This window comes from Trichosurus vulpecula, chromosome 1 (genome assembly GCF_011100635.1).
Source record: "Trichosurus vulpecula isolate mTriVul1 chromosome 1, mTriVul1.pri, whole genome shotgun sequence".
Classification (NCBI taxonomy): Eukaryota; Metazoa; Chordata; class Mammalia; order Diprotodontia; family Phalangeridae; genus Trichosurus; species Trichosurus vulpecula.
In genome coordinates this window covers 53617223-53643336 of record NC_050573.1, presented here as the reverse complement: position 1 = coordinate 53643336, position 26114 = coordinate 53617223, and the positions used below count along the sequence as shown (strand labels likewise).

The window sequence follows — 26114 nt, the reverse complement described above, 5'->3', positions numbered from 1 at the left end:
CCCTCTGTACCTGCCAGGTGCTGAATCTCGGAATCTTGACTGGAAGGAACCTAGCTGAACCCAGGCATGAATATTAATCCCCTCTTTAGCGTGTCCACATCCAGCCTTTGCTGGATCATCCCCTCTTCCTCCCGAAGCAGTTGATATACCCTGTTATACGCTGTTCCCGAGGCCCAAAGGGAGGAAGGGATTTGGCCAAGAAACAGCGGCTTCATTCCCTCCTACCGCATGCACTGTGCTAGGGGGGAGGGCACGGCTTCCCTTTATTTTGCCCCATGCGGTGGGTATGGCCGCACTGTCCTGGGTCCTAGCCGATCCACTTTAGAGGCCTATGTTTTGGCGGTGATGATATCTCGGCCATACAAGGGGGCATAAAAACAAAATAAAAGGGAGTTCACATGAAGACCTCATCGACGCTACAACAGAAAACCTTTACATTAGGCGGCGTGTGTTTGGGGGAAGCACTGAAGACTTTTATACCTTATATAGATAACATCAGTACCGGAGCAAAGTCCTCATCAGCCGGTCAACAAGCACCCGGGAAAATAAAGCTTGGGCACACACCCCCATCCCCCACCCTGCCCCTGCATGCATCTTCCCGGATGTGTGAGCCAGCCCAGAAACCAAGGACACGGCATGTCCTTCTGGAGTAAGCACCCATTGCCAAAGGAAACAGAGCACTGAACCAGCCTTTATTTATTGACCGCCTGCTACGTGCCAGGCCCCGTGCTGGGTGCCAGGCTCTGTGCTGGGCGGCCCAAGACAAAAATCAACAGGCTGTCCTCAAGGAGCCTTCTCTGCCACTGGAGTCACCGCGAGCGTTCCGTGCGGGCTCCGGGTCATGCTTTTCAGTAGAGTATGAGGGTCTGAGAAGAGTGGGCCAGGGGTGGGAGCAACTGCCCACCTGGGTCCTCATCCTCGCTCCAACCGAGCCAAGACTTGGAGGCAGATGGAACAATGTTCCTCGCCCGTCAAATACAAAGCCTTCGGGGCGAGGCTTGGGGTGGGGGTGGGGGGATGGCGGCTGGAAACACAGACCTCTGAAGCCTAGATTTAGTCCAAGCTCTATCTGAATAGGAAGCCCCTACGGATTGCGTGCAACACTTGGTCAGCTTCTTCCTGAAGCCTTTTCATGACGGGGAGCTCACTACTTGCAGGGGACAGCCCTTCCACTCGGGGCCGCTCTCCTGACTCGGGAGCTGAAATCTTTGCACGTTCTCCCGGGTCTGCCCTCCGGGGCCAGGCTGAACTAGGCAGATGCCTGGAGCCCCGCAAACTCTCGAGGTCGGCAGCTGCCCTGCCCCAACCCCCAGCCTTCTCCTCTCCAGGACAAACACGCCCTGTTCCTTCCTAATAAATTCTTAAAAAAAAAAAAAAGTTTGTTGGATTGAATTGGCCTTGGGTCCGGCCCAGCTAAGCTGACCCACTTCCCTGTTCCCCCTCCCTTCTCGCCTCTACCCTAGCCCCGCCCTCATCAGTTCAGGGAGGGGGGGGGGGGTGAGGGGACGTCACAAAAAAAAACAAAACAAAACAACAAACCCAACCACACGGGGCCGCCACGGGCTCCAACGCCTACCCATCCCTGCAGCCCCCCCTCCCCGCGTCCCCCCGGCAGAGGTGTCTGGGGGTTGTAGTCCCGGCTGGGGCGGTGGCGGCCTCGGCCTGGGGGCGAAACCCAATCGCGGCTGAGGCGCGCTTGCGCGCTCCGCCCCCCTCTCCTCTCCCCCTTAAATAGGCCGGTCGGGAGGGGGGGGAACGGGCTCGCGGTAGCAGGCGGGGTGGCGCAGGCGCAGGCGCAGGCGCAGGCGCGGGCAAAAGTAGTCAGGCGAGCAGGAGGGCTAGACAGGGAGAGAGGGAGGGTGGGCAGGCAGAAAGGCGGGCAGCCCGGCGCAGGCGCCCCGCAGCCGGCGGGCCGGAGCGGACCACAGTTCCCGGCGTGCCCCGCGCGGGCAGCGGCCTGAGGAGAAGGGGAAGGGGAAGTAGAAGGAGGAGGAGGCGGCGGCATCTGAGGGCGGGCTGAAGGGAGGGCGAGGCCGGGGGAGGAGAGGGCGGAGCGGGGGGCCGGGCTGGGCTGGGCTGGGGGGGTAGCGGGGATCCAGAGCGAGTGGAGCGCTCGGGGGCTCAGGACTCGGAGGCGGCGGCTCCCGGCAGTGGCGGCGGCGGCGGCGGCTCCTCCTCCCCCTCTGACCAGAGCGTTCGGCCCGGCCCGTCACGCGAGCCCGGGGCGGCCGTGCGGCCTAGTTCCCCCGACGCGGCCCAGCCCGGCCCCTCGACCTCGGCCCCCGCCCCCGCCGCTGCCGCTGCCGCTGCCGCCGCCTCCCCGACCCCCGCTGCTGCCGTTGCTCCTGCCACTGCCTCCGCCTCCTGCGCCATGGCCCGGCCGCTGGTGCCCAGCTCGCAGAAGGCGCTGCTCCTGGAGCTCAAGGGGTTGCAGGAGGAGCCGGTCGAGGGCTTCCGGGTGACCCTGGTGGACGAGGGCGACCTGTACAACTGGGAGGTGGCCATCTTCGGGCCCCCCAACACCTATTACGAGGGCGGCTACTTCAAGGTAAGGCGGGGAGCAGCCCAGCTTCTAATGTAGGGGCCAGGCCCCGGAGAACTCGGCCACCCCGTGGGGTTCCTTCGCTCCCCACCCCCGCTGTGGTAGGTTCCCTTCTCTGCCCCCCCCCCGCGCCGTGGTAGATTCCCCATCTATTATCCCCCCCAGATTCCTCAGCTCTCACCCCCCCATTCCATATGTGTTAGCCTCCTAGATTCCCCATCTCTTATCCCTCCCATGGTAGATTCCCCATCTATTACCCCTTCAGCTCCCCCCCCCTCCCCACCATTCCCCATCTCTTATCCTGCCCCCATGGTAAGTTCTCCTATCTCTTATCCTCCCCCATAATAGATTACTCATCTCTTTCCCCCCATATGGTAGGTTCCTCCATCTTTTTCCCCCATATTGTAGGTTCCCCCATCTCCCCCCCCACCATGGTAGGTTCCCCATCTCTTCTCCCCCCATGGTAGGTTCCCCCTTCTATTACCTTCCATAGTAGATTCCCACAAATGTTACCCCCTTGGTAGATTTCCCATCTCTTACCCTTCCACATGGAAGACTCCCCATCTCTTATTCCCCCCCATAGTAGGGGTTCCTCCATCTCTTACCACCAGCACTACCCCTCATGGTAGATTTTCCTATCTCTTAACCTACCCCCATTGTAGAGTCCCCATCTCTTACCTTCCCCATCTTTTACTCCAATCCATGGTAGGTTCTTCCATCTCTTACTCCACCATGGTAGATTTCCCATTTTATCTCTTACCTCACCCAATGGCAGGTTCTTCTGCGTTTTTACATTGTTCCTACATATAGTACACATTCATACACACACACACACATCCCAGGTTCTTTTACATACACCACCCATGATGATTGGTTCCCCATCTTTTATATTTTACCCTCCCAAGGTAGGTTCTTAGCATTTCTTTCCCTGAAGGGTTGTCGATCTTTCCCATACATATGAACACACAGAGGATAAATTCTCACACATTTTACATGCATATATATAGTACATTCTCACATATTCTTCATACACACACTACTGTAGAGACACACGTGCCTGCTGCATGGTAGATTCTCCTATCTTTTACACAAGCATTGTAAGAGATTTTCCCATCTTATTCGTGTTCACACAAAAGAAAGATGATAGTCTCCCCCCATACACACTCGATAGATTCTTCCCCGATATACATAGGCCCTCACGTACGTGGCATTCTCCAACATACACAAGATAGATTCTCTGTACACACACAGGTGATAGATTCTTCATACACACACAACACACATACATACCTGATAGACTCTCCCCATGTATACAACATATACAGTTATGTTGTGTCTACCTTCCCCATGCAATAGATTCTTTTGCATACATTAGTCTCACATATACACAGGCTAGATTCTCCATACATAGAATAGATTTTCTTCTTTATCTCATATATAGAATAGATTTCTCCATGCACACACACACACGATAGATTCTCATTTCTTATACACACATGCATGATCTCTCATCTATTACACAAGCACACACAATAGATTCTCTTATCTCTTTCACACTTGCATGACATTTTCCCTTACATGTACACACAGAATAGATTTTCTCATCTCTTACACAGAGGCAAGATAGATACCTCCATCTCTTACATACAAACGCATTCACTAGGGATTCCATCATTTCTTACACACAGCACACATACACAGAGAATAGGTTTTCCCTTGTATTATATACAAAGACTGGATTCTTCCATCATTTATATGTCCTAGAATTCCCCTGTCTTTTACACACACACGTGTACACATGGTTCCACTCTCTCTTAGATGCACACCACACCAAGTCCCCCCCATCTCTTATATAAACATGCTGCATTCCTTTATCTTACACACATACACAAACTCCTATACGTTCTTGGTTCACACAATAGGTTTTTATATCTCACTCACACACAGATATACACACATGCTTGTGTGGTTACCCATCTCTGACATGGGTATGTGTGCACACACAAACATGACCTCATTCAAGAGAGGTTCCACCTTCTCCTAGACATACCCCACAGCCATTTCCCAGATCACTCTCTTCTTCACTACATATACACAACATCTTTCTCAGCCTTCTGTCTCACTTCTGTCAGGTACTACACCAGGAGTAATCAATTTACTTTATTTTTAATTTCCCCCCCAAAAAAATTGTCCCCAGGGGTATACTGTCTGAATCACCTCTTTTACCTCCCCAACCTTAATTTTCCTATCCTTTACCATATGTCCCCAGGACAAGTCCATTCATTCATCTTTTTTCTTCTTACTCCTGAACCACTGCTCCCACTCCTGATGATATTTTTTCCCTATCCTCTCCAACCCTGAAAGGATACTTTTCCTTGTTCTCATTGAGGGGCCTGTGATATAATGCCCTTCCATTAATTCTGGGTTTCTGTTGCCCCACCTTGCTGTCTTCATGCTCCTTACCCTGCTTTACCCTTTCTCATTCTTCTCCCCTCCCCAGAGGAAACAAAGAGCCCTGGATATAGCAGCTCTCCAGTCCCTCATGTGTCCTTTGGAGCTAGTGGAGTGCAGAGTGCCCTATTGTTGGGGAACACAGGGTCTGGCGGGGGGAGGAGGCTGCTTTGGAGCCGAGTTGGAAGCAGGCTTTCTGTCTGCTTGCTGGACCCAGAAGGCTGTTGTTACCTAGAGTCTTCCAACGAAAGCATCACAGGCTGCGCAGGCAAACCAGAAAATGACTGAGAGTAGCCACACTGGCATTTCAGGAAATGGGGGTTCATCCTCCCCATTCCCCATCTCATTTGTGACAGGCCAGCTCAGAAAAGGTGTCCCCTGTAGATGCCGCCCATAGAGCAACTTAGTAATCCCTCAAGCCCCATGCGGGCAAAGAAGCTCATGTCACTTCCCAGCCAGGACCTTGTTGCTCCTTTAGCCCCTGCAAGGCCTGTGCAGAGATCTGCTGCTTTATTGTCCCCCTTAAAAATGGAACCAGACAGACTCTTCTTGGGGAAATTTGCTTTTCCTTGGACCCTTTGATAAGGATTTTAACATCCTGCGCTTTTACAAAGAAAAGTCAGGGCTTATACTCACCCCCTAAAATAGACTTCCCATTTTTCCTCTGTTCCTCTAGCCCTAAGGCCAGCAAATTCAATTCAGTAAATGTTTGCTCTTGAACAGTTTCTCCAGAGGCCTGAGCTTTGGGGTTTTAGCAGCCTTAATTTGTTCCCTGTTCTTATGGGCAATATTTTATCACCAGGAATGTTATAATTCCAAATAGTTTGTTTTATTCACTCTGGTTCTATTCTATCCCATCCATCCCCCACCCCCCAACCCCAGATGGGGCAGGTGGGGGGTGGCGGCATAGATATCTGGATGAGGACTGGAGTAGGATTACCTGATAAGAGGTCAGTCCTGGTTCCATGGGCCAAGTCCAGAACCATGTATTAAAACATTTTTCCCTGAGCATGGACAGTCTTTCAGACCCTGGTCTTGATTGCAAAGCTACTTCCCTTCCCTTCCCCCACAGGTCCAAGGCATCTTGGTTTTGCCTTGGCCCAGAGTGCAGGTTGAAGCTGTGACTGAGCCAGATCAACTGGGAGAAACCACAAGAGATCAATGAGGCTGTTCTGGGGGTGGCAGGCAAGGGGAAAGCTGGTGCTGGCAAGGCAGATGTCTGTGTTTGCATTATTGTGCTAATCTTTTAACGGCTGTTACCCAATGGGCCAGGGGCCCAGCTGCCAGTTTTGTAAAGGGTGTAATTCCAGAAGTCTCACAGGCCAGTGTGACTGGTGTTTGTTTTTGATTTGAGGTGAGGCCTAAAGGCCCTGGGGTGGGACTCCGGATGTGAACTCTGGGATGTAAACCTGAACTGGGCCTATCAGCCTAGACCCAGTTTTTTCATCTTTCCAGAGAAGAGGGAACTGTTATTGGGGAATGGGACCAGCATTTATGCTGAAAAGCTTGTCCTCTTTAGAGATGGTGAACTGTTTAACCCTTTTCTGAGAGACCTATTTTTACCTGCTAGGAAGCAGCTGGATATATGACAACTAGCCCACTCTAGCCTTGATCCAGTGAATAACCTAGAATCCTACCTGTGGCCTTGGCTGACGTCTCTCTATCTGTTGTTTCATAGAATAATCTATTGTTTGTTGTTCCTGTTAGACATTGCCTCCTGGATCAGTTCCATGGATTTCATACAAGTTCGTAGACTGAGTTGGAAAAGGCACCTTAAAAGATCATCTTTCATTTTACAGAGAAGGGAGAAGAGGCCTAGAGAGAGAATAATAGAATTAGCTCACGTATAGTTCAGTGTGACTATGAATCATGTTCAGATCAACTCTGCCATTGTTCCTGGATGGGGTGTGTCAATCTACTGCCCTATGCCCTCATTCACTGTCCATGTAACTTTCTGGACCAAATTCCTCTCTGGACATTGATTCCCTATGTATATCACTTTCTCCAATAGAGTGTGAACTCCCTGAGGATAGGGTCTGCCAGTGCTTTTTTCCTTGTGTCCCCATGACTCAGCGCAGTCCTTGGCACAGAGTGAGCACTTGAGAAATGAGTGTAGATTTTTCATTCATTCCTTCATGTCCATGTCCAGGAATTCCCTATGTATAGAATGTTATAAACCATACCAAATGAAAGCTCTTCCAGCCTTTACTTGAGAAGGGACTTGTTTATTCTTAGGAAATTATTCTCACACTCTCTTTGGAGGTGGGTTGCTGATTTTCTGCCTGAACCCTGATTAGAATGGATCTGGTAGGGGGTCTCAATCAGGATAGCTTTGGACCCCTGATTCAGAAGGGATGAGCATACCTATTATTTTATTCCCTCTTCTCCAACTTCAGATATGTGTTTTGGTGGGGATAGAATAGGATGAATTTCTCCTAGAGAGTATGTGCTGTATCATAGGATACCTACTTCTGGTACCACTTTCTTTTGTCTGCTATAGTCTTCTCTTGAAGACTGCTTCTTTCAGAATTTGCCAGCCTCAACTAACCAGCTTTGTTCTCTGAATCTGAAATCGGTGTTGAGAGTTGAGATATTGTGTGTATTTGTAAGAAAGTTGGACACTAGTGGCCACAAGCTAACTCCCTGTGCTTAACTTTTCCGAAAGAGGTTCACAGAACTTGGGGGCAGGAAGCACTGCTGGGGTGATTTGGCATCCAGCTGTGTACCTTCTAAGGTTTAACGCTGGCTAAAATGATTCTCCTGGAAATGTCTATGTGATTGTCCTTTATCCCATGGAAAGGTACCATTTGTTGGTCAATCTTTAGGCACAGCCCTTGACTTATTCATGTGTATTTCAAGCAGCTAGGATTCAGGGCCTGGCCATCCTAAGCAGCTTCCAATAAACAAAAACATCTGAGTTGTACTTCCTCTGTTTACCTGCTTCACCAGCTGGTCAGCCAAGGAGGAAGACAACAAAGCTGTCATCACAAAAGCTTTGCAACACACTGGCACAGGTTACATCAGAGACCTATGCTCAAGTCATAGCCAGCAGGGGAAGTGAATTTTCTTAAATGAAGATCCCTAGCCCTCTTTAAAGTCCTTGGACAAAAATTGCTTCCGCAAGCCTGTTGGGCCCTTTCAAGGACCATTAGAAACCCAGCTGTTTGCTGGCAGAGAGCTCCCTTACCAAGGCCAAGTGGGGCCATGAGCTGATCTTCTGGCAGACACTTCCAGTCTAGAACTCCTGCACTTAGAGAGCTTCAGAGTCTGGTCACAAGGGTAAAAAAGGAAGGGACTTGGATGATAATCTTGTCAGGAAAGAAATAAATGATAGGCACGTTGCTGATAGCTGCCCAGAAGGATGCCTGAGGCCCAAAATTAGTTGTATAGAGAGCAGAGTCTGACCAGGTAGGCTCTAAGAAAGCCACTGACCTAGTATAGACACAGAATGGGGTTTTGTAAAGGGACTAGACTGTGTTTTAAGCTAACATGAAAAGGGCAAGGAAGAGTATCTAGGAAGAATTCTATACCTGTCTTTAGGGACATGGGTCTCTCTTGTTCCATAATAGTAACAGCTTCCGTGTCAGGGGCTAGAAAAGTGAAGTGATTTGCTGAAGTCATGGAGTAAGTGGCAGAGCCAGACCTAGAACTTGGGGCTCTTCTGACTCCCAGTCCAGTGTACCTACAATATTATACCATAATAGCAATAACTCTTAAGGCTATAAGGTTCCCAAAGCACTCTTAGCCCTCTGAGGTAGGATCATCAGTGTTATTGGTCCCGTTTTGAAGATCAGGACACCTAAGGTCAAAGATGTTGACTGGCTTGCCCAGTCACACTGCTAGTAACACCTTGGAGGCAGGATTGGAACTTAGGAAAAGGCTGGTGCTTTTTCTGCTTTACCAGGACACATAGGAGCATGCTGCCTTTCTCTTCTCATTCTTTTCCCCTGTTATTTCCCTCCTCAGGCCCGCCTCAAGTTTCCTATTGATTACCCCTACTCCCCTCCAGCTTTCCGGTTCCTCACCAAAATGTGGCACCCGAACATCTATGAGGTAAGCCCCAGATTGTTTCTGCCCCTTGGGATTCCTGAGGTTTTTATGAGTCCTTCCCCAGGGGTACTCAGCAGGACAAGTATTTACATGCCTGCTGTATGACTTGCACTATGTTATATGCTGATGGGTACTAGAGAAGTAAAAGGCAGGGCCCGCCCTCCAAGAGTCTGCATTCTGCTGACCGCCTTTGTGCACATCTTTACTCTGAGGCTTGAAAGGAGAGCTGAGATGAGACCGCCTAGTGCTATATCCCAAAGCATTTATTTGTCTCCTACAAGCTGACACTTGCCCTGGGACTGGACTAGTTTAATGTCTGACCTGAAGCCAGTTTCAGGGTGGAGGGTGTTTCTATTTGAAAGTAGCAAAGTAGCAAAGTAGATGTGGACAAGCAGGTAGCTACTTAAGTCAGGCCAAATGATGGATGAAATTAGATTGGGCTCTCCATCCTGGTCTGTGAGACTATCTTTGTACATGTAAATGCCTCCGTCTTCCTGCCAGAGAAGAGCAGCGTTTATTCGAGGAAAGGTCCTTGTCTCCCACATCAGTGTGGCCCATCTCCCCCAAAAAGGACTTGAATTTCTAGGCTGACTACAAAGGCTAAACTCTATCTCTCTCCCTCTCCCTCTTTTCCTCTCTCCCTTCCCTCCCTTTGTATATGACCAGACTGGGGATGTTTGTATCTCAATCCTCCACCCTCCAGTAGATGATCCCCAGAGTGGAGAGCTTCCCTCTGAGCGATGGAACCCCACCCAGAATGTCAGGTGAGTTCCCCCTGAATGGAGGTTAGTAGCACTGAGAAGAGAGGATTGATTCATGGCCATATAGCTCTTAGAAAGAGTACATTGAGGTGAAGTTCTCCCCAAAGGTGAGTTGGAGGGCCTGAGGAGATGCTTTTGGGTCTCAGTTCACCTGGCATCTCTCTGCTTTTCTCTAGCAATCACTGGGCTTCAAAGACCAAAGCTTGCCTTTGGAGCATCCACACAGAGGGAAGGGTAGCATGGAGATTCTGCTGTCCATATCCCTCATCATCTTATAGATTCGTTAGAAGGTCAGGAACGAAAGAGACCTTGAAGATTTTGGGGCAGCCTTCTTATTTTACTGATCAGGAAACAGGCCGTCAGAGAAGTGATTTGCCTAAGGTCCCACAGCAATTTAGTGACAGGGAGAAAAGTGGAGACAGCAGAGGGAATATTCATATCCTTACCAGACCCTCAGCTCATATGCATAGCCAGTACTGTAGTATGATACTAGTAGTAATTGAAGGCTTAAATGTTTCATTCATTCCACTTATTCAGCAAACATTAAGTGCATACTGTGTACAGAAGCATTAAGGAAAATAAAACTATAGCTGTAACACAGTGTCTGCTCTTGTAGAGATCACAGAGGCAGACTTAGGCTCAGTGTAAAGAAAAGATTATTAATAATTAATTAGAACTGTCTAAAAGTGAATTAGACTATAATTGGTTCCCTTTCACTAGAAGTATTCAAGGAAAATGAACAACTGTTTGACGATGTTGTAGAGGAAGGGGGTGCTTGTTCAGGTATAGATTGGACTAGACTACCTTTAAGATCCCTTCTGATGTTGAGATTCTCTGGAGACACAAACACAGCTAACTGTCATATGCCATTCGCCTCATAGATTTAGATTTGGAATGGATTCTCAGGATGCCTAGTCCAATGAGCCTGAGAGCAAGAGAAGAGACATGCCCAAGGTCACATAGGGAACGAGTTTTGTAGAGCCAAGATTTGACTCCAGATGCAATGGTTCTTTTCATTATACCTCCCTGCTTCTCATCCATTGAGCCACATCCCTTCTCAATCAGTTACCTAGAAACATCCCCTTTATCCACCAGAGGCTTCCTCTCTAGGGCCTTTGTCTCATCCCCAAAGCCTGTCTCAGGTGGGCACTTTCCTACCTTAATGGCATGTTGGGTGGACTCCATTTCTGTGTACCATGAGAAACGTCAGTGTCATTCTAAAAGGTTCTTGCTAGCCATGGGAGAGTCTCAGCATTGGGTTGCTTTCTGAGTAGATGACTTCTGTGCAATTTTCCCAACCTTCCTTTTCTGGATAGGACCATCCTCCTGAGCGTGATCTCGCTCCTAAATGAGCCCAATACCTTCTCACCAGCCAATGTGGATGCTTCCGTGATGTACAGGAAATGGAAAGACAGCAAAGGGAAGGACCGGGAATATACAGACATCATCCGGTGAGTGGGAGGGAGCTGCCTGTCAGGCCCTTCACATTCCTATGGTGCTTTAGTTGGCATAAGGATCTCCTCACAAGTGCCATGGAAGAGCATCCTTGGCGCCGCATCCCTCTTGATGAGGCAATTAGAGGTTAGAGGCAAGCACTGGCCAGACCCATGTCTTCTAGCTCGGGGCCTGGGGCTCTTGCCATTGTGCCATATTGTGCCCAGTGGTAGGCAGGCTGTGACTGGTCCACGTGGACAGGGAATAGTTTTCTTATTCAACAAATATTAAATGCCTACTAGGTGGAAAATGTAGTGCTGAGCTGTACTAAAAGAAACAGAGCAGCTGCCACCTGCATATAGCATCTTACGGTTTACCAAGAGCTTTCTGTACATTATTTCACTTGGTTCTCACGACAAGCCTTTGAGGTAAGTGCTGTAGTCAGTTAGTCAGTAAACATTGATTAAACAGCTACTATGTACTGGGCTTCTCAATACTTTCTCAGGACATTATACTGACTCCACCTTATCTTATACACATACACACACTCCTAGACACACAATAGATTTTCCTATCTTTTATACACACGCGCACGCACACACACAGATATACGCATATACATACATGCTTCTGTGGTTACCCAATCTCTTACATGGGCATGTGTGCACACTCAAACTTGACCCCATTCAAGAGAGGTTCTCCCTTCTCTTAGACATAGCCATTTCCCAGGTCTCTCTCTTCTTCCCCCCATACACACAACATCTTTCTCAGCTTTCTGACTCACTTCTATCAGGCACTATACCAGGAGTAATCAATTTCCTTCATTTTTAATTACCCCCTCAACCCTCCCTGGTAACTTCCATTACAAATCTACTCAGTCTTTTCCACTGTGCCCTTGGAATGACTCTTCCATGGTGACTGACCCATTCCCTCACCCCACCTCAGCCACCCCTTCATCACCATTGCCTCTTGTGTTCCTTTTGCTGTCACTGCATTTTTCCCTATGTCTCACCCCTCCTAAATGTATTCTTACTCCCTGTGACCTCTAGCTCCTCCATCATCCATGACATTACTCAGGCCATTATGACTTCTGCTCCTCTTTCACTTTCTTACCCTCACAACCTTGAACTTGTAGTTAACCAATTCAGCTCTACCTTTTCCTCTCAGTTCCTTTGGCCTTTATCCTGTTATTCTCATCCGTTGCCAAACCCTGGCCCTGGATTATTCCCACCACCCTTCTCTACTGTGCTGTTTGAGTACACCTCAGATTTATGTTATCCAACTTCAACTAGACCATCCCTGCAACAAGACAGTCGTCTCTAATTGATATTCCCTATTTCACTCCTCACAGAAGGTATTTCAGTCCTCTCCTCTATATTCTTATAACCTCTGACTTCTCAGCTGAGAACCTCACCTCTCCCTTTACTGAGAAAATTGAGGCCATTTCCCATGGATTGCCTCATCTGAGAATCCCTGGACACCATTCCCTACACTTTTTTCCTTGCCATTGCTAACTCCTCTACATCAGATAATAAAACACTTACTCTATGCTAGCTAATGTGCCAAGTACTGCCAACACAGAGTTGAAAAATGGAAATAATGTCTACTCTTAAGGAGCTTACATTCTGTTGGGTAGGCAAGAAGTACCTAGATAAGGAGATAGAATAAATACTGGGTAATTGGGGGGAAGGGGCACTGCCTATTAGAGATCAGGAAGGGTTTTGTGTAGAAGATGACCTTTGAGCTGCATTACTTTGAGCTTTACCTCCCCCCGTCGTCTTTATTGGGTTACCCCACTCAGTTATCCCCTCTCTCTACAATCTCTCTTTATCTACCTCTTTTTTTCCAACGGCTTTGAAATATGCCCAAGTCTTCCTTGGCTGTATTCCTTGTCTCTACTTTCTTTCCTCAATCCTTTGCATTCTGACCTCAAACTGAAACTGCCCTCCAAAGTTACCAAGGATCTCTTACTTACCAGACGTGATTGTCTTGTTTTGGTTCTCACCCTTCATGATCTCCCTTGGCTGCATTTGACACTGTTGACTTCTGTCCACTCCTGAATCCTCTTCTCCTCTGGGTTTTCTCAGTCTCCTTTGCTGTCTTCTCTATATTCTGCCCCCTCTCTGTGGGTCCTCCTAAAGATGCTGTCCTGGGCCCTCTTCTCTATAGGATTCTACTTTGTTAGCCTCAACAGGTCCTGTAGGTTTAACGATCATCTCCCTGTAGACAATCCCTAGCTCTCTGCACATCCAGCTCTGTTCTCTTCTCATCACCATCTGACAATTGGGAATTTCAAACTAAACACTGGAACTATCTTAAACTCAGCATGTCCAAAACAAAACTCATCTTTTCTCCAAACCCACCCTTCTTCCAGACTTTCCTGTTTTTCTAGTCTCCTAGTCTAGATTCCTCAAATTTGGTGTTAACCTCAAGCCCTCAATCTCTCTGACCCTCCATAGCCAGTCAGTTGCCAGACTTGTCGATTCTGTCTCCACCACACCACATAGCTCATATCCAACTCCTCTCCACTTACAGCCACTACTTTAGTTCAGGCCTTGCTTCATCTCTTGCTTGAACATTGCCGTGGCTTCCTCATCGGTCACCTTGTCTCTAGTCTCCCTAATCCAGTACATCCTCCACGTTGGTGCCAAAGTGGTTTTCCTTAAGTGTAGATCTAACCTTATCACTCTCCTGCTCGGTGAACTCCAGTGGCTTTCTTTTGCCTCTAGGTTGAAATATTAACTGCTTGGTGAGGTTTTAAAGGCCTTCACAGTCTATCCCCACCCCCTCTTTCCCAACCTCCTTATGCACTCCTGCCCTTCCGTCATCAGTCCAGCCAAACTGGTCTCTTTTCCTTAAACGCAGCACCCCATCTCCCATCTCTGCCTTTGCTCTCCTCTGCCTCATAGGACCCCTGTCTTACTTTAAGATACAGCCATGCACCACCTTCTACATGCAGGCTTTCTTGTTTCAACCCCAACTGTTAGAGCCCTCCTTTTCTCCCTCCCTTAACTACTTTGTATTTAACTACTAGGTGTTTAATTTGTTTTTTTTCTGTAGACATATATAGTTTTAACCAGGGTGTCCCAAAAATCTTGGTTCAGTTTTAAACCATTAAAGCACTAAGACTTTTGAGAAACATGTACTTGTGTCTCCTAATAAAGTATATGGGCCTTGAGATTTTGTTTTCTTTTTCTTTTTTTTTTATCCCCAACAACAGAGCTTAGTACATAGTAGACACCTAATAAATGTTTATTGATAGGTTGAGAAAAGTTAACTGACTTACCATTGTCACACAGCTAGAGTCAACCTCACAGGTGGGCTTTGAAACCAGCTTCTCTTGACTCACAAGCTCTCAGGGCTCCTTCCAGTTCCTCACATACTATATTGATTAAGACATATACACACATAACTATAGTATAAAGTGTATTATGAGAAGTGCAAAAATAAGGTACCATAATATAACAAGAGTGAAAGGATCACTTCTAGCTAGAGGAAATCAGAAAGCTTCCTGGTCAAGGTAGCTCTTGAATGAGACCTTAAAGGAGATACCTTCTTTATCAGTAAGTTCTTAATTGAATAATTCGCAACAGCCCCTTCCACTGAGAGAATCTAGCTTGTTCTGAATTGGAGCAGAAGCTCAGAATCCTCCATATCTAGCACTGAAGAAACCAAAACTAGCCTCTCAATGTCTTGCCACTGTATGTATTCTCTGCCCTGTTCATGGCTTAAGACTAAGTTGTTTTCAAAGATTGTTTTCATAATTCACACTTGTTAGTTTCTATTTTGTTTTTTGTTTCTGTTTTGATTTTCCCAACACCCCTGGGAGATAAAAGTATTATTATTCTAGCTTTACCAATGAGGAAACAAGGATTGAGAGGTGAAATACTTTTGGGACTCCAAACTCAAGTTGCCTGGTTCTTTCTTGGTCTCTTACTCTTAATATGCCATACTGCTTCACTGTTGCAGATGAAGTACCTATGTGTAGTCCTTTCCCTTCCTTATCAGGCTTAAATATATCACTTCATCCTACAGAAAGTTTTCCAGTTTGTTGGAATTGGATTCCTAGCCCAGCTAAACAATTTGGGCCCTGGGGCCTTGAGCTCCAGCTCTGGAGGACTTAGATCCTGTGAGAACAACAGTCCAAAGAGATCATAACTGGAACAGGTTATGTGTCTCTGTTGTAATTTTTTTTTTCCAAAGATCCAGGTGTTCTCCCATATACACAAGAATGGAGGTGATGAGATTTGCAACTCTTGCTTTTTAGGTGGTAAAAAGGGACAGCTTTTCTGTGCAGAAAGTGGCAGGATTTCAGTTACAGTGTCAGCACCTCATCCAAGGCTTCATCTCTGAGGTGGCTGGCCCTTAGGGGCAGCTTTCTCCAGAAGGCAGAGTATCCTTGGTGTATAGGGATAACCATTCATACCTGTTTTTCAGGGATGCCTAGGGACCCTTGGGGCCTAGGAAAGTCTGGCTGAGGGGATATTGATAAGAAAGGAGATGTTTCCACTGTTTTTAGAACATCCTGAAGCCATTGTACAGCTTTAATTCTCAGCTAGATAGATATAAAATATGTATACACACACACATCTCCAGAGATCAAGATGTTCTCTAAAATGTACAGGGATGGTGATGTAGGCGTTCTCCAAGGCCTTGTCCTTAGGTTTCTTCTCTTTTCCATGGTGATCTGTTCTACTCCCACGACTTCAACTATTATGTTTGTTCAGAAGCCTCTCATTCTATATCCTTGACCTGGCCCTGATCTCCCTTTGTGCTCTAGACCCACATTTCCATCTCTTTGCTAGATGTCCTGCTGGCTCTTTAACTCAGTATCTATTCTTCTTGATCTGTTCTCTTGATTTCCTTTCCTTTTTTGATTTAATATTTTATTTTTTCCCCAAGCACTTGTAAAAATAATTTTTAACATTTTAAAAAATTTTTGAGTTCCAAATTCTCTAACTCCCTCCTTCTTCTCTTCCCCCCGTTGAGAAGGAAAACAATTTGATATAGGTTATATGTATGCAGTCATACAAAACATTTCCGTGTTAGTCATGTCATGAAAGAAAAACAGACCAAAAAAAAACCCAAGAAAAATTAAGTAAAGTAAGGTTTAATCTGCATTCAGACTCCATCAGTTCTTTCTCTGAAAATGGATAGTATTTTTCATCATAAGTTTTTCAGAATTGTCTTGCATCATTGTATTGCTGAGAATCACTAAGTCATTCACAGTTGATCATCATACAGTATTGCTGTCATTGTATACAGTGTTCTGTTTCTGCTCATTTCACTTTGCATCAGTTCATGTAAGTCTTTCAGGTTTTTCTGAGAACCATCCTGCTTGTCATTTCTTGTAGTGCGATTGTATTCCATAACAGTCATGTATAAAAACTTGTTCAGCCATTGCCCAATTGATGGGCATCTCCTCAATTTCCAATTCTTTGCCACCACTAAAAGAGCAGCTATAAATGTTTTTGTATACACAGGTCCTTTTCCTTTTTGGTTTTTAATCTGTTTGGTATGCAGACCTAGTAGGAACACTGCTTGGTCAAAGGGGCTGCGTGGGCATAGTTCCGAATTGCTCTACACAGTGGTCGAATCAGTATACCACTTCAGCAGTGCATTAGTGTCTCAGTTTTCTCACATACCTTCCAACATTTGTCATTTTCCTTTTCTGTCATATTAGCCAATCTAATAGGTATGGGTGGTAAGCTCATAGTTGTTTTAATTTGCCTTTTTCCAATCAATGGTGATTTAGAGCATTTTTTATATGACTATGGGTAGCTTTGATTACTTCATCTGAAAACTACCTGTTCATATCCATCGACCATTTATCAATTGAGAAATGGCTTTTATTTCTATCTCTATTTATCTCTATCTAAATTTATCTCTAAATCTGACTCAGAAAGACTTGCTGTAAATTTTTTTTTCACAGTTATGATTACTGTGTATTTCCCTCCATCCTATTTTCCCCGTGTTTATCCTTCTCTCTTTCTCTCCTGTTTCACCCTGTCCCTCCTCAAAAGTGTTTTGCTTAAGATTATTGCTTCCCTCAATCTGCCCTTCCTTCTATCATTGTCCCCTCCTTCCCTTCTCTTATCCCTTTCCCTTCGTATTTTCCCTGTAGGGTAAGATAGATTTCTGTACTTGAGTGAGGATGTTATTCCCTCTTTGAGCCAATTCCAGTGAGAGTCAGGTTCCTGTGCTCTCCCCAACATCCCCCATCTTCCCTTCTACTATAAAAGTTCTTTTGTGCCTCTTTTATGTCAGGTAATTTACCCCATTCTACCTCTCCCTTTCCCCTTCTCCTTCAATTTCCTTTTTTAAGTAATGACATTAGTGTCCTCCCAATTTCCTCAGGCTCACATCTCAGAAACATCTGCTTTGCCTTTCTGCTCAGGTACTTTCCATGAATACCCATTTTTCAAAGACTGAAGTCCTTAGCCTGGTAATCAAAACCTCTATATTCTGTCATTCTATTTCCTTAGTCCTGTCTTCCACTCCTCTTAGTACACTGTTCCCTGTGATCTGTCTAAATTAGTATCCCCATCCTCTGAACGTATCCCAGCCTCCTTCCCATTGCTCAGGCACAGAATGTTGTAACTGGAAAGAAGCTGAGAGGCTTGGAAGGAGCATCACAATCATCACAGTAGACAGGGAAGTATGCTGGACCAGATTTAAAGTCCAAGTATCTGGATTTGAGCATGGGGATCGGCCAACGTTGGCCATGTCATTTCATCTTTAAGTCTCAAGTTCCTCATTAGCAAAATAAGAGGACTGGACTAAATGAATTCTAAAGTCTCCTCATCCTAGAGAATGTCAGACAGACCTTCCTTATCATGTGTCATCGCCGTCATTGTATAGTTAGACAGACTGAGGCCTAGAGCTGGGAAAGGGACTTGCTTGGAGTTACAGAGCTGGCTCTTACGGCTGTAGCATAGTAGGTCTCGTATCTATGCCTGGACATTACCCTACCTCCTGCTCAGTGTTCCCAACCTTTCCCAAAGCCCTTGCTCCCTCTCCCATGAACACTAGGCATCTTGACAGTTTTGTATTCATCATGTTATGTTTATCTTATCCCTCATGATGAACCGCAGGCTTTATGAAGGAAGGATCTGGGTCTCCTCCAGATTGGTCTCACCCAGAGCAGATGCTGAAATGTCTATTTAAATGGAAATAAAAGGGAGTTGATGCTGTCTCGATGCAGTTGCCATCCTCTGTGGCAAGCACTTGTTCTGCAGAAGGCACCTCCCTCTCCTGCCCCTTCCTGAGGAATGACAGCAGCTTATATAGCACTTGCGTCCATTCTTTCCCATCCCCATGAGATTGGTAGGGCAGGTGGCATTATGTCCATTTTACGGAGGGATAAGCTGAGATTCAGAGAGAGAGCAACCTGTGCAGGATCCTACCAGGAGTTAGGGATGGAGCTGGAATTCATAGGAGGTACATAGCGCTCTTTTGCCTCTTGTCTGCTGCCTCCTAATCCTTTTCTGCTCTGCTCTCACAGGAAGCAGGTCCTGGGGACCAAGGTCGATGCGGAACGGGATGGGGTCAAGGTGCCCACAACCCTGGCTGAGTATTGTGTGAAGACCAAGGCGCCTGCGCCGGACGAGGGCTCGGACCTCTTCTACGATGACTACTACGAGGATGATGATATGGAGGAGGAGGCCGACAGCTGCTACGGTGATGATGACGATGACTCCGGCACGGAGGAGTCCTGACACCGCCTCCCCGCCACCCCGGGCCCGAAATAAACTTATAAAATTTTACCTCAGACAAGGAGCCCGGAGACTCGCTTGGAAATCTCTTAGACTCCTGACAGCCCTGAACACAGACTCTCTACCTCACGGGAGTTTCTAGTTTTCTGTTTGATCTTGGTTTTTCTCCTTTTGGGTTTTGGGTGTTTTTTTTTTCCTCCCCTTCAAAGAAGAATGCCCCCTTCCCTCACCCCAGGCCCTTTTTCCTCATCTTTAAAGCCGAGGCCCTATTTTCCAACTTTTGTGGGGAGTGGAGGGGAGGCTTGCTGGGGAGGGACTGCCTCGGGCCCTCCAGCCTGGAAGCTCTGGGATCTGACCTTGCTCGCTTTGTTCCCTTCTGGTGATTTCATCCGCCTGGTTGAGACTAGGAGGATCCTACAGGCTTTTGTGTGCATTAGGTGAGTGAAGAATGAAGCAGCTACCATTTGGGGGGCGGGGGAAGAGTCACTCTGCCTGCTGGCCTGTCTCGCTTCTGCCACAGCCAGAGGTGGGTGGCGGGAGGAGGGAGGAAAAGCGTGAGCTGGTTTTTGTGGGTTCTCCCCAGCCCACTCTGCTCTGGATACTTGCAGCATCACATCAGACCACTAGAGGGAGGCAGATTCACCCTTAGAGATCCTTGGCCTTGGGCGGGCCTTGGTTCTGCTGTCCCGCTTCACTCCCAGCCCATGCTCTGAGGCAGGAGCCCCCAGGGTCTTAACGCTGTTGACACCAGCTGAGGCAGGGAAGGGCGGACAGGTTTTTTTCTAGGAGTGGGTGGGTGGGTTTAATTTTTTGTCAATTTCTCTGCTTCAGTTTGTTTGAAATATTAAATAAAACTACTTTATGAGAAATGTGTGCTGTGTGTGTGTGTGGCGGGGGAGGGGGGTGATGGGGCCCTTGTGGGAATCTGTGGTAGTGACTAAAGTGAATTCAGTTAAACATTTTTGATCCTGTTTGGGGTCAGCGCCTACAGCTCTTTCTGGCTTGAGGAGTAAGAGACTCGTAGAGCTTCTCATAGTTTACAAGTTGGCAGGACAAAGGCCGTGCATGATCCTCTTTGGTCTGCAGGAGCCAGACTGATCCTACCTGTGTGATGATACCAGCATCAGACACTGTGCTAGGCACTTTTACAAATCTGTCAGTGGATCTGGGAAGTGAGTGCCATTATCCTCCCCGTTCTACAGTTGAGGAAACTGAGGCAGGTGAGTTAGGCGAGGTGTCTAAGTCAGCGTTAGCAATAATAATAACTCACACAGTGCTTCCTCCGTGCCAGGCACCGTGCTACGTGCTGTACGGTTACCATCTCATTCGGTCCTCACAGCCGCCCTGGGGAGTCGGTGCTGTTATTCCCGTTATAGATGAGGCGGCTGAGACAAACATGCCGAGTGACTTGCCCAGGGTCCCACAGCCAGTAAGTGTCTGAGGTCACATTCGAACTCAGGTCTTCCTAAGTTCAGACCCAGCACTTTATCCGCTGTGCCGCCTTGAAGCAAGAACAAGGAAACCAGCGTTCAAGAATGGGACCAGCGTTAATGGACTCATCTAGTGCTTTCCCCGCTGCTCTTCCTCATAGGGGGGACTGGCGAGGGGGAAGCAGCTTATCGCAACAGCCCTGGGCTGAGAGCGAAGAAGCCTGGCACAGGTTTGTCACGTGGCTGAGCGAGCCCCGCTTCCTCGACTCAGTGTTTCCCTCTGTAAATTCGGGTTGAAGCAGATGGATGTATAAGGCCCCTTCCTGCTCTGACGGGCTGGGTGACGTTTTTATCTGGCTTCTACCGATCTAACTGCCCTGTGACACAGGGAGCACAATGGGGAGCAACCCGGGAAGGATCAAAGGAGAGAGGAGGCTGGATTCAAACCACAGATGGCGTTTCTGTACGTTGTCTCATGTGGGAGGGGGAACCGATCAATTTGGCCACGTTTATCAGAGGCCTCCGGCGTGCCAAGCACCGTGCTAGTGCTAGAGATACACAGACAAAAGGAAAATAAGCCTTAAATTCTGCCAGGAAGGTGCCGCGTACACATGTGATGTGTGTAGAACACCAGGTAACCTTGGAGAGGAAGACGTTGGCAATTGGAGGTGCCAGCTTAGGCTTGGGGAAGAAAGTGTCGCTCGAGCCGAGTGTTGAAGGAAGCATTCCAAGAGATGGAGGTGAAGAGGGAGAAGCATTCGAAGCAAGAGTGATGGGGGTGGGGGGGAAGCAAGTGCAGGGACGTTGACCCAGGAATTGAAGTATTGTGTGTGAAGAACCATAGCATCTGTGGAGGAGAGTACCTTGTGAAGGTACTGGAAAGGGGCATCGTGTCACTGAAATTCCTATTTATCCTAGAGATGATAGCCACTGGATTTGACTGCGGAGAGGATGATGTGGTCAGATCTGCCCTTACAGGAGATCCCTTTGGTAGCTCTGTGGAGGTTGGATTCAGTAGGAAGAAGCTTGAGGTGGGGAGCCCGATCAGGAGGCAGTCCTGGCAATAGGCGATAAGGACCTGAACTAGGGGGTGACTGAAGGGAGAGAAGAGGATGTGTGCTAGATAAATGAAGATAGAGATTATGAGATTTGTTCACTGAGCCGACTTGTGAGTATGAAAAGTTAGGCATGGCACCAAGGTTGGGAACCTGGATAACTATGTTTGGTTGTCTTATGTGCTCAGAGAGGACCAAAATGACATCACTATGTTGGAGTCAAGGTAAAGTGTATCCAGCTGTGGCTGATCAGACCAGTGTGAACTTAGAAGACTGGCATAGGTTAGGCACAAGCAGTCCATATGAACATTTGGGGTGGATTCTCTAAATTTGGGCATCTCATGTTTTTTTTGACGTACTGCAATTCTGCTTTGCTCATACCTTGCATCATACCTTGTCTGATGAGACCACGCCATCCTGGGTGGTCCTGTGCCAGCGTCTCCCATGTCTCTCAATGAATTGCAGAGAGACCTTGAGAGTGTCCTCATATCATTTCTTCTGACCTTGTGCCTTGTGTGAGTTCTCTGTAAAAGTCTCTTAGGCAAACTTATGTTTGGCATTCAAATAGTGTGGCCAACCCATTGTAGTTGCGCTCTGTGTAGTAGATTCTGAATGTTTGGCCAAGAAAGGACCTCAGTGTCTGGTACCTTATCCTGCTGGGTGCTCTTCAGAATCTTCCTAAGACATTTCAAATGGAAGCGATTCAGTTTCCTGGCATGGCGCTGGTAGAGTGTCCAGGTTTCACAGGCATGCAACAATGAGGTCAGCGCAGCAGCTCTGTAGACCTAATACCTCTTCTCTCCCACACTTTCCTTTGGAGCCTCCCAAACACTGAACTAGTCACCTGGGTGACTAGAAGGATGGTGACCTCTTTGACAGAAACAGGAAGCAGAGGTGGGCATAGGGGAAAGATAAGTTCTTTTACCAGGTATGTTGAGTTTGAGTTACCTACACGATTTGGAATTTTCAAAAGGCGGCTCAGAAAAAGGACTGAGACAGGTTCCATTGATCTAGGATTTGTCTGTAGAGAGATAACAGAACCCATAGAAGCTGATGAGTTTGTCATATGAGAGACTATAAAGAAAACAGGTCCCAGAACAAAGTCTCAAGGTACATCCACACCGAGGGGTCATGACGCGAGGGTGCAGCAGAGGAGAGTGAAAAGAGGGAACCACGGAGGAGGAGAACCAAGAGAGAGCAGGGTCAGGGAAACCCAGAGGAGAAGGAGAGAATGATCAGTGACAAATGCAGCCGAGAGGTCAAGAAGGATGGAGACTTAAGAGATCATTATTGGTAGGTTTGGAAAGAGCCAAGGATGGTGTCAGAATAAGATCAGCATAAAAGCAGGCCTGGCCACTGGGAAGGTAACCACTGGAACCCAAGCAATATTTTGGCAGAGACATTTTTAAGAGATCTCCCCAATTCAGGGGAGGCTGTCATTGGGGGTTGGGGTAAGAACAGTATTTTGAGAGAGGCACTCTACAGTGGTGAGGATTTTTGTCACTTAAGCCACAGCCCCAGGAAGAGGTGACACCGATTCAGAAGGAAAGTATGAGCTTAGAGCATGCTGGCTCAGACCCTTTGTTGGCCAGAAGTAACCAGGTTGTCTGACTTCACAGCATGTTAAGCAGGTATTGCTGAGAAATTAATTGCTTTGTTGCATTCCCAAGAGCTGGGGCCTCTTCAGACCCCCCCAACCCCAATCCCATATCCTCAGATGAGGATTTCTGGGAATTCAGAAGATGCCTGCTAATGTCCTCTTGGGTCCCAGGCCCTTCTGGGACTTTGGGAAGTGAGTAGACAAGTCAGATATGGAGAGATTGTCTCCTGGCCCTGGACTCCCCACCTCAAGTAGTAGTCAGGGAGAGCTGTTCAGCCTCGTCCTTTATTGTGTGATCAGGTGCCAAGCTGCCTCCCGAAGACTTGGTATTTTCTTAGGCCTGGGCTCAGCTATGTTATGGACTCTCCATCAAGGCTGGTGGTTGTGGACAGTAATATGAATATGCTTAATAATAGTAATAGTTGACATATTTATGGACCTTGGGGTAAAATTAGGACTTGGTATTTCTCAGTCTTCTGCCAACTCTATGTTTCTTTGGTCAATCAGCAAACATTAAGCTCCTACACTGTGCTACAGGTTCTGAGGATATAAGGGCAAAAATGAAATGGTCCTAGGATAATGCATTTGGAGCTAGATTAGGGGCCTCAGAGCCCATCTAGCTCAGTGCCCTTCATTTTTTGCAGTAGCCTGCCGGTGGGTCAGCTTCCCACAAATCTCTCCCCACTCTAGTCTATCCTCTACTCACCTGCCAAAGTGATCTTCATAAAGCACAGGTCTGACCATGTAAACCCACTCCCCTCTTCCCCACTCAATAAACTTCAATTTCTACCTCTCCAGGATCAAATATAAAATTCTCTGGCATTCAAAGCCCTTCACAACCTCTCCTCTCCCAGCCTTTCCAGGCTTCTTAAACTTTACTCTTCTATCTAAGGACACCAGCCTCCTTGCCGTTCCTGGAACCAGACATTCTATCTCCATACTCCATGTACTTTCCCATGCCTGTTTCTTGGCTTCCTTTCAAGTACCAGCTGAAATTCCACCTTCTCCAGGAAGACTTTCCCAGTCTCTCTTAATTCCAGTGCCTTCTCTGTTTATCCTTATATAGCATGTTTGTACATAGTTGTTTGCTTGTCTTCCCCCATTAAATAGTGAGCTGCTTGAGGGCAGGGAATGTCTTTCACCTTTCTTTGTATTCCCAGAACTTAGCATGGTGTCTTGTGGCAGATAGATCCTGACTGACTGAAGAAACAGACCCAAGGTAGTCGGTGACAGAGCCAGGATTCTATCCCAGGCCCTCCTGGCATCGAATCCAGTCCTCTTTGCACTGTAACAGGTTTTCCTTCCCAAGGCCTCCACAGTCCTCATCCTTAAAGAGCTTACTTCAGCGCTTGACGGGAGCCCCACAAGTTAGATGTGGGCAGACCTAGTTTTTCTTGAGTTGGGAATGCTGCCTTATAATGGAGCCTCAGTGCAAAGAGGACTTTGCTGGGCTGGAATCCTAACTCCTCCGCCTAATGAGCCGCTTGACTTTGCGCAAACTTATTTCCTTTCTGGTCTTATTTTTATTTATTTATTTTTACCTGTAAAATGAAAAGTTTGGACTTAGATGCCTTAAAAATTCCCTTGTTGCTTTTAAGTCTTTTTTATTATTTTTTCTTTAATGATTTCTGAGTAAGGCGAAGACAAGGAAGAGACCTTTAATTGGAGAATTTAGCACATTGACTTTTTATTATGGGTAGGGATCTGTGTTTGGGCTATGTTAAGGGAAAGGCAGAGATATAAGTGAAACCATATCTCTCGGCAAGCTCATTCTAGCCTAGGTATGAGCCTGACATGGGATCCCTGGTAACACTAGAGCCATCCAGTCCAAGAAGTATTTTCAAAGCACTGTGTGAAGGGTCTGCCCGGTGCTGGGCATACAATGACAAAAAAAAAAAAAAGATTATTCCCTGAAGACTGCTCCTCCCTCAAAGAGCTTACCTTCTGACTAGACACGGCTGGTTATGACCTTAGAGACCACTGGGTCCAAATCCCACATCCCTCTGAAAACAGTGGAACCCAAGAAGAGGAGAGGAATTAAAAGTATTTAGAACTAGAGGGACCTTCGAGATTCCCTTACCCTAGCAAACACCCACATTTAATAGATGAAGGCACTGAAGCCCAGGGAGATGTGATTTCCCCAAGGTCTGTGAATAATCCATGACCAACACCCAGATTTGCTGAGGTCTTTGCATCATTCCCTGTTGTCTCCAGCTCTCTGCACAGCCCTCTGGGTCACAGACGAGGCAGTGATGGGGAAGCTACCAGGACCTGGTTGATCTAAAGTATTCACAAATTAAAGTCTGTGTTGTGCCCGTTAGCCATTGCTGTTGCCTCTAGCCACCAATTCTGCCTTTGCAACATAGCTTGGAGCAGGAGAAGGAGGTCCTTTGCAAACCCTCATATCCATTCTGCCACCTGCTCCAGCTATTTGCAAATGAAGAAGCAGGTGCTACAGTCATCTTGTGGATCTCACACCTCTTGCTCCTCAGCGTGCCCAGTCTGAGAAAGGAAGGTGTAGGGGGGACCCCTCTGAGAAGGTTTGCTTGGCTCCCTGAACCCAGCTCATTCACCCCAGAGCCGGCACGATGAAGAGCAGGACGTTGCTGCTGATGCCAGTGATTGAGGGGCTTCAAGGTGGTCAGTAACTCCTTGGAGAGACCACCTGGAAAGGGGGGTAAAGGCCTGGGAGGCCACACAGTTCTGGGGATGGGGGTAAAAGAGTCGGGGTGAGGCCTCTGAACCCCCTGTCTCAGCTGCTGGGAGGCCTGACTGCAGAGTGCCATCGCCACACCTTTCATACCCCATGAACATCCCTTCTCTTGATTTTTCTGACATCACAGACTAGAAAGAGCCCCAGCCTAGGAATTAGAAAACCTGGGTTCTAGCTGCATGTGACTGTGGGAAAACCCTGTCCTCTTTAGGCTCAATTTCCTATCCATAAAATGAAGAGGTTGGAGTAAGTCCTTTATGACTCAATATCTTTTCCTTTTTTGTCCTGAGTTCTAAGGGTTCTCCTAACTCTACCATCCTCTGGTTCTGCCTTGTCTGGTCTGTAAGATTAGGTTTTCTTTCC

General features: G+C 47.3%; 1 protein-coding gene across 1 annotated transcript; it reads left to right on the top strand.

The window, feature by feature from the left end:
* The first annotated feature begins 2102 nt into the window (after positions 1-2102).
* CDC34 (cell division cycle 34, ubiqiutin conjugating enzyme) lies at positions 2103-19819 on the top strand. The gene is made up of 5 exons (XM_036742225.1): positions 2103-2548; positions 8960-9046; positions 9710-9807; positions 11121-11255; positions 18743-19819. The coding sequence occupies exons 1-5, from the start codon at positions 2372-2374 to the stop codon at positions 18954-18956; spliced, it is 711 nt and encodes a 236-aa protein (XP_036598120.1). The 5' UTR covers positions 2103-2371; the 3' UTR covers positions 18957-19819.
* The last annotated feature ends 6295 nt before the right edge of the window (positions 19820-26114 follow it).

Bases quoted from the DNA above. Each gene is read 5' to 3' on its own strand.
- CDC34 (XM_036742225.1), top strand. From the start codon at position 2,372: ATGGCCCGGCCGCTGGTGCCCAGCTCGCAGAAGGCGCTGCTCCTGGAG. The intron at 2,549-8,959 runs GTAAGGCGGGGA...TTCCCTCCTCAG, and splicing joins ACGAGGGCGGCTACTTCAAG to GCCCGCCTCAAGTTTCCTAT. The intron at 9,808-11,120 runs GTGAGTTCCCCC...TTTTCTGGATAG, and splicing joins AACCCCACCCAGAATGTCAG to GACCATCCTCCTGAGCGTGA.